General features: G+C 39.6%; 1 protein-coding gene across 10 annotated transcripts in view; it reads left to right on the top strand.

Annotated features, from left to right (window-relative positions):
* PKHD1 (PKHD1 ciliary IPT domain containing fibrocystin/polyductin) overlaps positions 1–15,658 on the top strand; it is a 640,097-nt gene that overhangs the window by 227,014 nt on the left and 397,425 nt on the right. For all 10 annotated transcript variants that reach the window (XR_011974315.1, XR_011974316.1, XM_072642432.1 and 7 more), the window contains one exon: positions 518–674. Coding sequence is in view for 8 of the 10 variants with exons in the window: in XM_072642432.1 (XP_072498533.1) it covers positions 518–674 (157 nt within the window). In the remaining 2 variants the exon portion in view is untranslated. The remainder of the gene's footprint in view (positions 1–517; positions 675–15,658) is intronic.

Here is a 15,658-nt window from a genome sequence, read left to right as displayed (position 1 = left end):
CCAGTGAAAAATGACACCAATTATATAAAGCAAAATGCCACCCATCAAGCAGAACATTTTAGCTCTCATTATTCGCAACTATTTATTACTTTTTGTCCAAGACTCAATACACGTCCCTCAAAATAAAATAAAAATAAAATAGCCCATTAGATCTGTCCCCTCTCCTCTCTTTAACCGCTGTTAGGTAGGGAGAGACTGTCTGTTGAGAGCAAAAATAAGAAACACTTCTCATGTGTCATTGTGAGTTTACAAGGGCTATCACCTGATTGTAATACATGAACTTGTACTGGGCATTTCCAGGTTCAATTTTACTTCACTTCAGTCTCTTTTTTGACTGTTGGTGGAGAAGAAAAAGGAAGGAGCGATTCATGGTACTAAAGATTTTGCACTTGATTTTAATTTTCTGGTTTCTTTCAGATCTCACAAGTATCCCTTCTCTGACCGACATACCCAAGTTCCTCTGGCTTTTGCTGGAAAACCAGATTTGAAATAATTTGAATAACATTCTCTTTTCCAGGGCTCCTTTCCCCTTCAGGTCTGTCGTAGATGGTCCAGGGCTCACAGCTGGATTCCCCAAGGTCTACCACAAGATGGCGACAACGTCACAGTGGAGAGTGGCCAAACCATGCTGCTCGACATCACTACCAGTGTCCTCAGTATGCTGCATATTAAAGGTCTGTAGAGTTGGAGGGTTGATGGTATTTTTATGATTTTAATTTTCTTCAAGTGGGCCAGCGGGTGGGAGTTTCTTTTTTTAAGTTGAAGGGCTTGATTGAATTTTTCCTTCCAGGCACATGGTCAAGAGAATGTGGGGAAAGGGGGGAGAGGGGCAGGGTACCTCTTGATGCTAGACATGAGGTCCCAGGGGCATCAAAGTGGGAGTCCCTTTTTCCTGAGTCTTTGGAGCCCAGTGCCTCTTTAATTTCTCTTTTCAAGGACAAGAATATCAACGTGGACAGCATCCTTACAGAATGTCATTGTTTCCTAGAATACTCTTTAGGCATGCCTATCCTGGATGTCTCCCACAACATAGCCGGAGACCCTAAAATTAGTTCATGTTGTAGCCTTTGAAATTCTCTGCCAGGAGAACAACTTCCTCTTGCCTTTACCCTGTTGAGGTTTTGATTTCTTGATCTCATGAAAAGGCAAATAAGGATGCTTCCTTATTACAAAATGAGCATCAGAGCTTTAGAGGCTAGAAACTTGGAAGAGAATGAGGATGCAGGACTGAGCTCAGTCACTGGCTTTCTTCCAGCCTTTAGACGTGATTTTTGCCTCTCTGCCTCAGTTTTCTCATCCCATTTAAGTAAGTACAAATATCTCTGCCTGCTGGGATGAAGAATAGTTTTTCAAAGTGACTAGAGTCAATTCAAGGCCATTTATCTCAACAAACATTTATTAAGGGCCCATTCTGGGCCAGATACTGGGTTAGACTCTGGAGATATGGTGATAACGTTAACACAGTCCCTATCTTCAAGGATTTTACAATCATTATGGAATACTGTAAGATTAAAAAAAAGTTTGAGAAATTCGATTGATTATGGAAACATAACAAAACTTTGTACCAAGGTGCAAAGTTTTAGTATACCCATTATATTTTTATATAAAAAACAATTTGCATCCTGTACGGTATGTAAAGCTGTACTTATCTCTAAAAGACTTAACCATGGCCTTATATACGGCAAGATATTTTCATCTATCCATGTCCTTAAAGCATTCTTAAATATCAAGAATACTTTTTTTTAGCCAAACTGGTTAATTAGGCCTCATTAGGACAACCAAAGTAATCTGCCAGCTTGAGCTCTTTTGTGTGGGCCTCCGCATATGGATAGCCAGTGGCTCAGAGAGTCTTGCCTTGTTGACAGCTGCCCACTGCCTAGGGGCTAGAGATGACAGAGTTAAGTGACCCCCTGGAAACTGTAGTTCAGAGAAAAGAAAGTCTGCAGAGACCCTTAGCCACAGGGCTCTTCCTTTTACCGAAGTATAATCCCTCCAAGGGGGCGTGGGTGACTTCAGGAGTTCAAGCATCTTTGGATTGTATTCAGAGAGCCATTTGGGAGAAGTTTTTCAATAAAAAGTTGCTTACTCTAGTCTCAATTTGACAACTAACTTCAGATGAAGTGAAAGAAGGAATTGTGTGTGTGTGTGTGTGTGTGTGTGTGTGTGTATGTGGTGATGTGGTATGGGGTGTCTGTATGAGAGAGAGAGAGAGGGAGAGAGAGAGAGAGAGAGAGAGAGAGAGAGAGAGAGAGAGAGAGAGAGAGAGAGAGAGAGAGAGAGAGAGAGATCTGCAGAGAAGACAGGAATAAGAAAAAAATAGCTTAGGTATGAGGAAACATGGAAATATTTGAAAGAGCTGGAATTTACCTTTGTCTCTTGACTGTTTTCAGTGTCAAGTTCAGAGTTAAATGAAATAATTAATTCCAAAGTCTTTTACTTCCCACTAACCATTTTTAGCAATTATCTGACACTTTCACCAGGTGACCTAAATTGGCTGTGATCTGATTAAGAAGTTTGGGGATCACATGGATGGGAGAGGAGATGATTTAGGGTCTGAAACAAGGTGGAAGGAATGCCAAAAAGGGATGGGGGAAATTGGAATAGGTAGAAACCTGATTTAGGAACGTAAAGAACAGAATCCTGAGGTTTCATTACAGAGGTAGGTGGGATTAGGGTATCATGGTTGTTCTCTGATGGGAAGGAAGCATGTGATTTGATTCAGTCCTCAGTAAATGGTCAGGATTGTGCCAGGCACTGAGGTTGATAAAAGAGAAGTCCCCTGCCCTCAGGTAGCTTACAATATCACCAGAGAGGATGAGACACACAGACATGGTGCTTGTAAAGAATGACACAAGACAGTTAATATTAAGTGCCTCTGTGTATAGTACAGAAGATGAACACTAATAATAATATTAATTTTTAATGTATGCACAGTGCTTTAAAATCTTCAAAGTGCCTTATAGATATTATATCATGTTTTCCTCACAACAACAGGCATGTTGGTGCTATTATATCCCCATTTTACAGATGAGAAAACTGGGCAGGCAGAGGTTAAATGACTTTACCTGTTATCCCACAGCTAGTAAATGTCAGAGGCTGGATTTTAAATCGTGTCTTCTTGATTCAGGATCTGGCGGCCTCTGTGCTATACCAACTAGTGGCCCTGCATCTAACTATATGGAGTCAGTGTATGAGCGAGAGTTGTTGTATCCATCCTTAGGGTTTGGATAGACAACAGGAAAGCACAGAATTGTAGGGTGCAGGTAACGAGGTAGGTTATTGTTTAGGCAGGAGTGGGGAATCTGAGGCTTTGAGGCCATATGTGGCCCCCAAGGTCCTCAAGTGCAGCCTTTTGACTGAATCCAAACTTCATAGAACAAATCCCCTTTGAGGCTGCAGGTTTTCCATCCTTGAGTGTTGGACTTGATGGAAGGAAGATTTGAACTCTGATCCTGCGTCAGTCACTAACTATCCTGTGACCTTGAACAACTCACTTAATCTCAGTTTTCGCCTCAGTAAAGATAAGGGTAACAAAATCACATACCGCACAGAGTTGTTATGAGGATCGGCTGAGATAATATGTGTAAAATACTTTATAAGCTTTTCAACACAATGTAAATGTTAGCTGCTATTATTATTATAATTATAGAAGAGAACTTATATATCATGGAGCAGCTAGATGGCTCCGTGAATAGACCACTGGGCCTGGAGTCAGCAAAAGACCTGAGTTCAACTGTGAACTCAGACACTTACTAGCTGTGTGACCTTGGGCAAGTCATGCCACCTCTACCTCAGTTTCCTCAACTATAAAATGGAGATAATATCTACCTCCCAGCATTGTTAGGAGGATTAAATGAAATAATGTGTGTAAAGAGATTAGCACAGAGCCTGGCACATGGTAAGCACTATATAAATGTTGGCTGTTGATCATTATTATTATCTAGTCCAGCCTTTTCATTTTACAGATGAAGAAAACAAGGATAAGTGATTTCCCTAAAGTCACACAACTTATAAGTGAGAGAGCTGAGATTTAAATCCTTGTTGTCAGACTTTGAATCCATTCTTTCTACTTGATCTTGATAGTGTGTGTGTGTGTGCGCATGTGCATATACATTACCTCTTCATAAGACATGGAAACTAATTTCATATCATAGGTCTACACAGAATACACAGAAAGAACAAAGAAAACAAAAAACATGTATTTCCTAGATCAGACTGACATAAAATACTCCAGTTGTGTAGATACCTATCACATTTTTGATAATTGTAAGACATAGTGATGGATGGACCCTCTAAGGTCATATTGTCCATTTCCCTATTTCTAATTAGAAATTCAGGTGAACCATTCCATCTGCATGGCTATCCGTTGTCCTATAATTAAGATTCTATAACTTTCCTTCATCTCCCAATCTTCAGAGTCCTTCTGGCTTTTCTTTAACTTGTAGCTGTTGGGTTTAAACTCACTTCCCTTGTTCCAATCCAAAATTTGCTCAGTTACCATCACAACTGGTCATATATTTGAAGAGACTTCTTACTTATATGGTCACTGGCCAGTCTTCTGTTCTTTAGGCTAAGCATTAGCCTTCTTTATGCTTGATATTAGCTACATTATTTCCCTCCAAGGTCCATCTGCTTAGAACTTTGGCCATTTTAATAAGTCCCCTTTAGACAGTGCTGATACATAGCCTGGTGATGGTTGCAGAGGAGGGAGAACTTAAATGGACTTCAGTTTAGTTCATTTATTGTCTCTTACATGCCAGGTGCTCTGCTGGGCACTTGGAGATGCAAAACTGAAAGAATTCCTGTTCTCAAATAGCTTACATTCTATTAAAGGGAAATCATGAGAACTCAGATAAGTCAATAGAAAAGAAATAAAAAGTAAATTCAGTACATTAGAGTAGGAGTCAGCAATAGCAACTGAAGAAATCAGTAAAGGCTTCTTGTAAGAGGAAACATGGGGCAGCTAGGTGGCTTAATGGATAGAATACCCAGTCTAGACTCATTTTCCTAAGTTCAAATCTCAGTTTCAGACAATTCCTAGCTATGTGATGCTAGGCAAGTCACAACCCTATTTGCCTCAATTTCCTCATTGATAAAATGAACTGGAGAAGGAAATGACAAACTGCTCCAGTTTCTTTGCTAAGAAAATCCCCAAAGGAGTTGAATGTGACTGAAAAATTGCTATATAACAACAAGAGGAAGTACTTGAACTAGCCCTTCACAGGAGCTATGAAGTTCAAGAGGTGAAGGTAACATGGGGAGAAAATTCCAGATATGTGGGACTTCCTCTGCAAAGTCACTGTCGCAATTAACGCAGAGTGGGAGATTGAATGTCATATATAAATAGGAAATACAAGAAATTTAGGGGTTGATTCAATTGGTACCACTTTAGGTGGGATGGCTCTGCAGAAGCATTTTTAAAACTTAACTAGTCTGATCCCACGATAATGTTTGGTAATAAAAATTATTTTATCTGGCATCTATATGGTGAAGTTCATGGCAGAAGCATGAAGTTAAGGAAATGGAGGAGATGCCAGGTCCTCATTTCTACTCCTATGAAAATTATTTGGACTGGACCCTTGATTTCACTGGTATAAGGAACTCCAAATGAGGAAAATTTCTCTGTGAATTTATTGTTGTTGTTCAGTCACTTCAGTGACATCTAACTCTTCATGATCCCATTTAGAGTTTTCTTGACAAAGATATTGGAGTGGTTTGCCATTTCTTTCTCCAGCTCATTTTATAGATGAGGAAACTGAAGCAAACTGGGTTAAGTGACTTGCTTGGGTTCACACAGTAAGGGTCTGTAGCCAGGTTTGAACTCAAGAAGGTGAATCTTCCTGACTCCAGGTCCAGTACCATATTTACGGCACCACCTAACTGCTTAATGTTCATTAAACTTGTGCTAAGCACATATTATCTCATTTGATTTTCATAGGAACCTTGGGAGATAGATGCTATTAATGTCCCCATTTTATAGTTGAGAAAACTAAGCAGACAGAGGTTAAATGACTTGCCCAGGTTATATAGTTAATGTGTCTAGGGTCACATTCAAACTCAGAGCTTTTGCCTTCAAGTTCAGCTCTTTCTGTTTTATGCCACCTCGTTACCTAATCTCTGAACAATAAATATCTACTGTGCTAGAATATCTCAAAAGAGTTGATTTATTTCTCTTGGATTGTGGTTTGGTTGTGAGACAGACAGAGGGGCACAAAGAGTCTTCTATGGTGCCACTGGAGGACTCACAGTATGTGGAGCTATGGAGTCCAGAGCACAGAGAAAGAAGGTCAGGCCAGTAAAGTAGATCCATAAGTAGAAATCTCAGCAAATTCGGTGAAGGGTGAAAACAGTAGAAGTAGGTCTTGGAAGCGTCAGACTGACCATGAGTGTCACTGTCCTGGGAAATGTGATAATCTGTTTAATGTCCTTCCTCCCACAAACTCTGCTGCCTTTTTCCCTCTTCTTGGGCCCCAATTTTACCCAATTCCCTTTGGGAATCAAGTAGTCAGTCAAATAACAAGCATTAATTAGTGCCTACTATGTGCCAGAAAATGTGCTAGGTTGGAGGACTGTTGAGGCACAAGAATGGGGATCTCTTGACTCTTGTGGGGAGGAATTTTTCCCATGTAGGTACCTGGGTAAAAAAGCCCAAGCTGTCCCATCTTGTTTACACATCTGATTGTGCAAAGGGACGCAGGCAAAAATATGACGTGAAGTCAGCAACAATGAATCTGGAATCCTTGGACCTAGGCAAAATAAACAGTGCAAGGAGAAACAAAACTGGTAACAAGGAGATGGAAGGATGCAAAAAGTTCTCATCATTTATCCTGGTCAATAAGTTCTGGCATACAGGTTTAGCCTTTTAAATTGTCAAGAAGAGTCAATCTTAATAGTATCCTCTAATCTTAAACACAACCAAAAGTTTCCTTGGGGATAGGGATTGTTTAATTTTTTTTGTCCTGTCTCCAATGCCTAGCTCAGTGCCTGACACATAGTAGGCACTTAATAAATGCTTGTTGATTGATTAATCAATAACAGTATCATAGATTTAGATGGTAATTATGTAGAATTGTCAAATTGCTCAAAAGAGATAATATGTCTAAGATTCTTGAAGTGCCTTATGTGAATGATTACATAGATGTTGGATTGGAAGGGAGCTCAGAGGCTGACTAGTGCAAAGCTGTTATTTTATAGATAAGGAAAGGAGGATTGAGGGCAGTTAAATGACTTATCCAAGGTCATATAGGTAGGATGCTTCAGAGATGGAATTTGAAGCCAACTCTTTTAATTCTAGAGCTACTACTCTTTTTGCTTTACCACTCTCCACTGCCTCTTGAATGGATGGTAGCAGACAGAGGATATCTTGCCCCAAAGTCTTGATGTCTTGACTTGGAAGTATTGTCTTATTATGGCTTGGAGGCCACTCTGGGTTCTCAAAGGTTATTCCAACAGAATATAAGTTTTGAAAGGTCTTCTTGAACTAGACAAAATGAGCTCATCTTGTGGAACGTGGATAATACAACATTTTAAAACCAAGTCAATATGTGACCCACAGGGACCTTTATATATGATAGATTAATGCTCCCTATTTCTATTTGAGTTTGATACCATTGAACCAGATAATCTTAAAATTCCAACTCTAAGTCTATGATTACCAAAGGAAAGGGCATGAATGGTCTTGGTGACATCTGCTTCCTAGAGACTTTTTTTTCCCCCTTCCTTCTCTCCCTTCCTCCACCACCCAAGTTTTCTGGTTCTGTCTTGCTAAGCTTTATAGATGTTTTCTGTTTGTTTGTTTACTGTTCTGGCCAGAAACTCTGAGGGTCTGTACCCTCCAGATTGATTCTTATGTGAAGACAAACTAGGCCATCTTTTGCCTAGCTACTAACTACTTTTGCCTAGCTACTAACATCTTTTGCCTAACTACGGAATGGGGGTTGCCTCAGACAAACTAAGACCTGGGAAAGACCTTAGCTTAAAAAGGCCAGGGTCTCCCACTGCATTCTGGACCATCACCAGTCATCCTGACCTATGTCTTGTCTGGATTCCCAATGACTCTGGAGGAGAGAGTGAGGCTGATGATTTTGCACAGCTCTGTCCCAATTAAATTCAAGTCACTTGCAAATCAAGACATCACCCTCCTGATGTCATTGGTCATTTTTGAGAAGGAAGGATCTGCTGAACTTTAGGGATGTGTCAGTGTGAATAAGTATGTTATCCATTAATAATCTTCTCTCAAAATCTACAGTTCATTATGATGGAAGAGAACTCCTTTGTACAGTGTGACCATGATTCAGATCTAACATATTATATGTATTGAGACAACTAGGTAGTTCAGTGGATAGAATGCCAAGCCTGGAGTCAGGAGAACTCATCTTCCTGGGTTCAAATCCAGCCTCTGACATTTATTAGCTGTGTGACCCTGGGCAAGTCCCTTAACCCCGTTTACCTCAGTTTCTTCAGTAAAATGAACTGGAGAAGGAAATGGCGAACCACCCCAGTATCTTTGTCAAGAAAACCCCAAAGGGAGTCACAAAGAGTTGGACACAACTGAAAAAAAGAGTGAAAAACAACATACATATCAAATTAAAAGACATGAGGAAATTGTCTATTTGTGAATTTCATATGTCTATCTTTGAAAAAAAGTCTTCATTAGTGAATAGTCTCTTTTTGTGTCCCTAGTGCTTAACACAGTGCCTGCCACATAGTTGACACTTAATAAATGCTGATTGATTGATTTTTAAAGAGCTCACTCATGTTCCCTCTAGTCAACAGTTTCCCTTTATTTCCATATATTCTTTATTCTGTTCTTTCCAATACATATGTAAGTACCTTATATAGATTGTCAGTTTCTTCTCTGTGATGAGGTCCATCACTCTCATTGTCACCTATCCTCTGTCTTCTTGTCTGCCTTTCTCCAGCACACTGCATCATAAAACTAATTGAATGGAATTTTATTTAATTTTCCAAAGAAATATACCTTTAGGCAGAGCACAAACATGCAAAAATGCCAAGTCAAAAGTTATTTTTTTTTTGGAGGCTAACTATTGGAAAATAAGATGTTGTAATGGATGAATCTTTTCAACTGTATCTTTATTCAACAATGTTGTTGTGTTCATCCTTCATTTTCAGAGAAGACCATGGCATCAGAGAAATGATGACATGACTTGTACTTGACTTTGTTTTGAGGGAGGGCTCTGCAGGTCACCATCCTCACTTTGTCCTCCTGAACCATCTGGACCCAGTGACCAGCTATTCATCAGGATGACTGGAGATGGCCCAGGATGCAATGGGAGACCTTGGCCTTTTTTGGCTAAGGCCTATTCAGGGACTCACCTAGAGTGAGGTAACGCCCATTCAATGAATAGGCCTCTTTAAGAAGTAGTCAGGAAATAGACCCTTTTAGTGTGCAAAAGAAAAAATATAACTAAATCAAGCTGGGAGAGAAAGAGCATCAGTTACTATTGATAATCATTCTTAAGCCAGGAGGGTCCAGAAAATAGCCATTAAGTGGAGTCTGGGCAGTAACCTATTGTTGTCCAACCTATGGGCTTCAGAGTACACTGGGTTTAAGGTTTTGGGAAAGAGAAGAAATAAAAGAAGGAAGGAAGGAAAGAAAGAAGGAAGGAAGGAAGGAAGGAAGGAAGGAAGGAAGGAAGGAAGGAAGGAAGGAAGGAAGGAAGGAAGGAAGAAAAGAAAGTCTAGCCAGCAAACCCCAAGTTAACTGGTCATTCTTCACTAATGACATCCAGGTGGTACAGTGAGTAGAGTGCCAGGCATGGAGACAGAAAGACCTGAGTTCAAATCTGGTCTTAGACACTTATTAATTGTATGATTTTGGCCAAGACATTTAACTTCTGCTTGCCTCATTTTCCTCATCTGTGAAGTGGAGGCAATAATAACTCCTACATCCTAGGGTTGTTGTGAGGATCAAATGAGATGATGATTGTAAAGTACTTGGCACAGTATTCAGCATGTAGTAATCACTACTTAAGTGTTAGCTATTATGATTATTATCACCCACAGTATTATAGGGCATATTGATTCATTCTAAACACACGCATGTTTAAAGAAAGGGACAAACATTTATTACTGTGTGCCAGGTAGTATGTTAAGTATTGTACAATTATTACCTTATTTAATCCTTGCAACAACCCTGGGAGTTGGTGCCATATTAATGTAATCATAATTTTATAGTTGAGGAAATGGAAACAGACAGATAAGTGACTTGACTAGCATCACACAGGGAGCAAGTGTCTGAGGTTAGTTTTGAACTCAGGTCTTTCTGATTCCAGACCTAGAGCTCTATCCACTGTACTATCTAGCTGCCTCAGACAGGAACACGACCTACAATTTCAATGCAATTATTTGTGGACTTTTATAGCCTCTGCCTGTCTCAGTTTCCTCATTTGTAGAATGAAGGTATTATACTTGATTACTTACAAGGTCTTCTCAGTAGTAAATCTTATGAAATGCATTGTATCCCAGTGGATCACAAATCTGGAGCTGGACAGACTTCAGGGACCATATAGTCAAATCTCTTTTTCTTAGAGATGAGGAAATTGAGACTCAGGTGTGTTGTTCATTCTTCATTCTCCAAGTGGATCAATGACATCAGAAGGGTGATGTCTTGACTTGCAAGTGAATTGGATTGAAGTGAAGCAGAGCTGTGCAAAGTCATCAGCCTCACTCTCTCTTCCAGAGTCATTGGGAGTCCAATGCAAAGACATAAGTCAAGACAGCTGGCAATGGCCCACTGAGGCTCAGGAAATTTGCCCAAACTTAGAGTCAGAATTTGAGATTCATAATATTTTCCCTTTCTCAGAAGCCAGGTATCCAAATGGTTAATGCTAGAATATTGAAGAGTAGATTTGGGGAACAGAAGACTTTGGTTCCAGTTCTATCTTGACTTACTGTGGGACTATCACTTGTGCCTCAGTTTTTCCTATTTGTATAATAGAATTGGCACTTCTTGCTTTTTTTATTTAGTAGCAGAGAAAGATTAATGAGAAAGATTTTTGTGTGTAAATTTCTTAGGGGCAATATGGAAAATAGAACAGAATAAAATCTGGAGTTGGACTCATATTTTAATGCCATGTGCACTGATTCATGAACTTTATTAAAAATTTCCAGTTTACTCCTTAACTAATGATAAGTGGTGTAGCTACATTTATTATTATTTCATATTTATTAACTTGTGGTCCAGAAGCTATTCTCTCTCTGCCCTCAATAACCCTTCTATCTTTTGCAGGGGGGTGCTGTTAAACACAAAAGAGAATTAACCCAATCAATTAATACTAATGAGTTGTGATGGAACCAGGCATGTTGCCTCAATTTAATTAATTATATATATTTTGTTCTTTTATGTTAAGATGCCCAATGGCAATAGACATCTCAGAATGAAAATTTATTATTTTTATCCCTAGTAATTATGATGAGCCACAGCAATAAAGGAAGAATGTCACCCTCTTGTCAGTACCAAGGAATAGATCCTGAGCTGAGACTTTAGGCATATGATCTATAGTCATTGAGGCAAGTATGTAAAGTGGGAAGCAATATGATGACGCCTTTCCCATTTTCTTCCCTCTGGATTTATATAGGGATACTAAGGAAGCAGAAGAGAAGGCTGAAAGACTAAGTAACCAAGATTGGGCGAAAACTCAAGGGTGATTAGGAAAAGAGAATGAAAGAATAATCAAGACCCCTTCCCCTTTTTTTTTGCACTGCCACACTCCACACCATATGATGAAGTAAAACTAAAAAGAAAATAACAAGTTATGTCCCTTATTAGTTAGTGTTAACAGCAAATCAATCAATCAATCAATATTTATTAAGTGCCTACTATGGGAAAAAGACATATAAGTTTAGCTTATGAAATTTACATAGGCTCCTAACCTGGGAGGTACAGCCAATGAGCTGAAGAAAGAAATAGCAAACCATTCCATGGTTTGCTAAGAAAACCCCAAATGAGGTCACAAAGAGTTGGACACAAATGAAACAACTGACCTATAGCTAGGACAAAGCTCTCGTGCCTTCTCAGTCACCAATGGAGTGAAACAGGGCCGTGTGCTTGCTGTCATGCTTTTTAGCATGTTTGCAGCCATGTTGACAAATGCTTTCATTGAGGATGACCATGGCATCAAGGTCAGCTACCATACTGATGGTAAATTCTTCAATTTGAAAAGGCTACAAGCCAAGACCAAAGTGAAAGGAGTGTTAGTGCATGATTGAAGATGATTATGCATTCAATGCAGCATCTGAACCTGAAATGCAACAAAGTATGAATCAATTCTCTGTTGCCTGTGCTAATTTTGGCCTAATAATCAACACCAAAAAGCACAGGTTCTCCATCAGCCACCACCATAACATCCATAAGTGGAACCATTGGTTACAACAAATGGAGAAGTTTTGAATGCTGTGGATAAGTTCACTCACCTTGGTAGTGTACTTTGCAGGGATGTACGCACTGACAATGAGGTTGACGTACACGTTGCCAGAGCTAGCTCAGTGTTTGGGCGTCTCTGAAGAAAGGTTTGGGAGAGAAGAGGTATTAGACTGACTACTAAATTGAAGGTCTACAGAACTGTTGTGCTGACCTCATTGTTACATGGTTGTGAAACATGGACAATCTACCAGCACCATGCCAGGAAACTGAATTGCTTCCATTTGAACTGTCTTAGGAAGATTCTGAGGATCACCTGGCAGGATAAGGTACCAGACACTGAAGTCCTTGCTCAAGCTGAACTGCCAAGTATTCAAACTTCAGGGAGCACAACTCTGATGGGCAGGCCATGTTGTTTGAATGCAAAATGTATGCTTGCCAAAAAAGCTATTTTATGGAGAACTTGCATGGGACAGGTAATCATATGGTGGCCATGTGAAGAAATGAAAAGAAGAAGAAGAAATGATACAAGGACACTCTCAAGGTCTCTCTCAAGAACTTTGGATTTGACTATGCAACCTGGGAGACACTGGCACAGGACTGCTCAGCATGGCATGCCCACATAAGAAAAGGTGCTGTGCTCTTTGAGCAAAGCAGACTTGAGACAGCACAAAGTAAATGCAGGATGCACCAATTTGGGATATCTACCCCAAATACTCACATGGACTATCTGTGCCCAAGCTGTGGTAGAGCATTCCAAGCTAATATTGGTCTGATCAGCCACAGTCGGACACATGGAAATTTTACTTTACAATGGTGATGTCATTTTGGTCCTCTTTGAAGATGAAGGACAACAACCATAATACCTTGGAAGGCAGAATAAGGATCTAGAAAGGTCTCTCCAAACTGGAAGAGTACATTAAAACCAATCAATTTTCTTATCTGTTTAAATGAGGGGCCTTGACTGTTTGACTTATAAAGCTCATCCAGTTCTAAACCTATGATCCTTTGAAATGAAATGTAATAGGGATACCTATAAAGTTATACACCTAAGATAAAAAATATTAACTGCATAGCAGTTAATAGATAGCAGCTCATGTGAAAAAACCCCAACTACTTTAATGGATTGAAAACTCAATATGTTTAACAGTGTGACCTGGCACCTGGCAGCTCTTGAAAACTAATGTGATATTGGGTTGCATAAATAGATATTGTTCTCTACAAGGAAGGTGATGATTCCACCATACTCTGTGCTGGTCAGTCCATATCTGAATACTATTTTCACTTCTGAATGTTGCAGTTTGACATAATCATGTGTTAATCTGAGCGTGTACACAGGCAGGTTATTAGGATAATGAAGGCTCTGGGAGCTATGTTACATGAGGAAAAATTAAAGAAAATGGTGTTAATAGATAGATAGATAGATAAATAGATAGAGAGATAGATAGATGGATAGATAGGTAGATAAAAAGAAATCTGTTTTCCAGTACAGCACTTGGGCCATTCATTTCTTTTCTCTCATTTTCCTTAAAAGATTGGGCCATCTTATTTTGTGGTCATGTTGATGACATCTTTTCTGTCATTTATTTCATGTAATTCATTACTGATAACATGTTAGCCTACCTATCCTGTGCATTTCCACTGCCTTCTGATTGCCAACAATTTAGATTCTTCTGAGATCATGGTGTGATTCTGAGATGTGTGCATCATAAATGAATGAATTCTTTAATTTTCTACCATTCATACACTCAGCTTTATAAGTTTATGCTTGGTGAGAATGTTTGAGAAAAATGACATTTATTTAAGGGTTATTTTCATAATTGAAGGCTCCATTGGTATCTCTATACTATCCAGAGAGGGAAAGGAAGACTTCCAGCCCTTTGAAGGCCCACTGGGTGTTTCTTCCCAGGGTGTGGCTATGGAGGATATGAAAAGAGGATTCATTGGATGAGATGTGATCTGCCTTACCAGAGAAAATGCCCATAGAAGATCACAGCTCCTTTTTGAGTATTAAAGTATGGGATATATTTCTGTGACTTCTGTAGATTTTCCCCTCTTCTCAACCCCTATTATTGTCATCCCAGTCACCCAGGCTCACAACATCTTCATCATCCTCCACTTACTCTCCCCACATACCAATCTATTACCAGGTTTTGATGTTTCTGTCTCTATTATCTTTCTTAAATATGTCCCCTTCTATTCACTAACACTACCATTACCCTTGGAGTACTATACTAGACTGCTGGTTGGTATTCCTACCTCAAGTCGTTCTTCATTCCAATCTATCTTCCTTACTTCATTGCCAAAAATGATTTTCCCAAAGTGCAAGTGTCACTATACTGTTCTCTCCCCATTTTAGACCAGTGGCTCCCTATAACCTCTAGGATCAAATATAAAATTTGGTGTTTGGTTTTTAAAGCCCTTTACAATCTGGTCCTTTTCTGTCTTTCCAATCTTATACTTTCCACACACTCCACAATCCAGCATATGTTGTCTCTCTTACTCTCTCTCTCCAATCTTCTTTTTTTTTACTTTCTATCTCTCCCCCCACCCCATGCTTGGGATGCTCTTTCTCCTTGTTCCCCTCAAGACTCAGCTCAAATCCCATCTCCGGAACGAGGTCTTGCTTGATCTCCTCTCTCTCTCAGCTGCTTGTCCTTTTCTCCGAGATGACCTTTTTTGAAAAATACTGTATATGTACAATTTTCTTCATGTAGTCTTCTCTATTAGAATATCAACTCCCGAGGGCAGGGACCATCTTTTGTCTTTTCTTGGTATCTCCAGTGTTTTTCCACTGTCGTAGTAAGCACTTAATACTTGCTGACTGATTGACTAACTGACTAGACCATTCTGAACCTGCATAGGAGTCTTACAACATCCCTTGAGCAGTGGCCATCCAAACTCTGAGGGGGATCTCCCTAAATACCCCCTCCTCATATGGACAGCTCTAATTATTTGGAAGTTTTTCCTTATACAGTGGTCAAAGCTGCTTCTCTGCATCATCCACCTATTCTCCTTACTTTGCCCTCCAGGGCCAAGAAAAAAAAATCTACTTCTTCTTCTCCATGACTTCCCAACATACACTTGATGGCAGCTGTAATTCCCCTCACTTCTACCTCTGCCTTATGTCTTTTCTTCTTCAAGAGCTCAAGAACTTGAGTTCTTCCAAACGATCCTTGCCTGGCATAGTCCCCAGGATCCTCAGCATCCTGGTCACCTTCCTCTGGACCTGCTCTATTTTGTTGATTTTCTTCCTAGAATTGAATCACAATTCTA

The sequence above is a fragment of the Notamacropus eugenii genome, chromosome 2, assembly GCF_028372415.1.
Source record: "Notamacropus eugenii isolate mMacEug1 chromosome 2, mMacEug1.pri_v2, whole genome shotgun sequence".
Classification (NCBI taxonomy): Eukaryota; Metazoa; Chordata; class Mammalia; order Diprotodontia; family Macropodidae; genus Notamacropus; species Notamacropus eugenii.
The sequence above is the reverse complement of the archived record's forward strand: the minus strand, read 5'-3'. Positions and strand labels throughout refer to the sequence as shown.